We start from the raw sequence: 1,392 nt of genomic DNA, 5'->3' as shown, positions 1-1,392 counted from the left end.
TGAATATCACTGCCCTGATACTTCTAAGAATAATTTCCTAGTTATTATATATATATACATAGAAACTGTTTCAGATAAACTCTATTCTCCATTGTGTCAAGTAGTTTCTTACAAATATCGGAGGTTCCTTTACTAAATCTTGGAAAATATGAGTTGTCAAATGGATGGCAAGAAAAGAGAAAAAAAATCTTGTGTTGTACTACATTTATATATTCTTGGAGTGACTGTGTGTGTGTGTGTGTGTGTGTGTGTGTGTGTGTGTGTGTGTGTGTGTGTGTGTGTGTGTGTGTGTGTGTGTGTGTGTGTGTGTGTGTGTGTGTGTGTGTGTGTGTGTGTGTGTGTGTGTGTGTGTGTGTGTGTGTGTGTGTGTGTGTGTGTGTGTGTGTGTGTGTGTGTGTGTGTGTGTGTGTGTACATAGGTGTACATATGTAGGTATTTGTGTTTTGATTTTATTTGTTTTGATTATAAACATTTTGATATAAACAGATTCCTTAGCATAATTCATTTTGATTCTAGCTTTCCTCTTCTTAAATGAAATAATTGTGTTTTTACACTGGACTTTGCTCTTCATAACAACACGTAGTCACATATACATTATTTTTATATTTTATTGTGTTACTTAAGTTAGTACATAGTTTAAGCACCTTTACAGCATCACTCTGCACACACAGATCACAGCTCACACAAGCCATAAGGAGCTGCACACAGCCTTTCTTGAGAATCAACATTTATTTTATTTCGTTATTACATCAGTCAATCTGGTAATATTTGTTAAAGAGCATGTACTCTTTATTACAGTCTGTGTTATATTTGAGGCCAACTCTTGAAATATATATGAGTAATTAGGAATAATATCAGTATTACTTGTAAAGAGCTTAATTATGGAAAATGAAAAAAGGGTATCCTGATAATCATAATTCATAGTATCATTTCAGAATGTATTCACTGAAATAAACCATACAGAATGCAAGTTTAGGTGTCAACAAGATTTATCAAAACAAGGAAGAGGCAGACAGCCCTGCATGAATAAAAAAGAAAAAAGGAAGACCTGTTTATATAAATTAATCCTGTTGAAATCTCTTTCTCTTTGCGCCTCATCACTACCTAACATGACGCTGGGAATGGCGTTCCTTCTGAATGTTCTTCTTGGAGATAAGGGAAATTTTCTTTGGAGACCTTCGGGGCTTCTTGTTAAACTTGGGAGACCAGCTGATATTCCAGGGGTTATTGATGGCACGATGGTACCGGCTGTATTGTTTCCAACGGAGGATCTGCGTGAACTCCACACCTGTCCGGACCAGGTCTTTGCAGAAGTGCCGATGTCTGGAAGAGAAAGGGAGATTTCTTACTTCTCTTTTTTTGATGTATCAGTTTCTCTTTCTCTCCCTACAC

At 36.4% G+C, this 1,392-nt stretch overlaps 1 protein-coding gene across 1 annotated transcript in view; it reads right to left on the bottom strand.

Annotated features, from left to right (window-relative positions):
• Positions 1–710: 710 nt before the first annotated feature.
• LOC119584775 (galactosylceramide sulfotransferase-like) overlaps positions 711–1,392 on the bottom strand; it is a 9,068-nt gene continuing 8,386 nt past the window's right edge. Inside the window, exon 8 of the mRNA XM_037933425.1 lies at positions 711–1,323. Coding sequence (XP_037789353.1) covers positions 1,101–1,323 — 223 coding nt within the window. The 3' untranslated portion in view covers positions 711–1,100. The remainder of the gene's footprint in view (positions 1,324–1,392) is intronic.

The sequence above is a fragment of the Penaeus monodon genome, chromosome 18 (genome assembly GCF_015228065.2).
Source record: "Penaeus monodon isolate SGIC_2016 chromosome 18, NSTDA_Pmon_1, whole genome shotgun sequence".
Classification (NCBI taxonomy): Eukaryota; Metazoa; Arthropoda; class Malacostraca; order Decapoda; family Penaeidae; genus Penaeus; species Penaeus monodon.
Note: the sequence above shows the minus strand (reverse complement) of the source record. Positions and strands in the feature narration are given on the sequence as shown.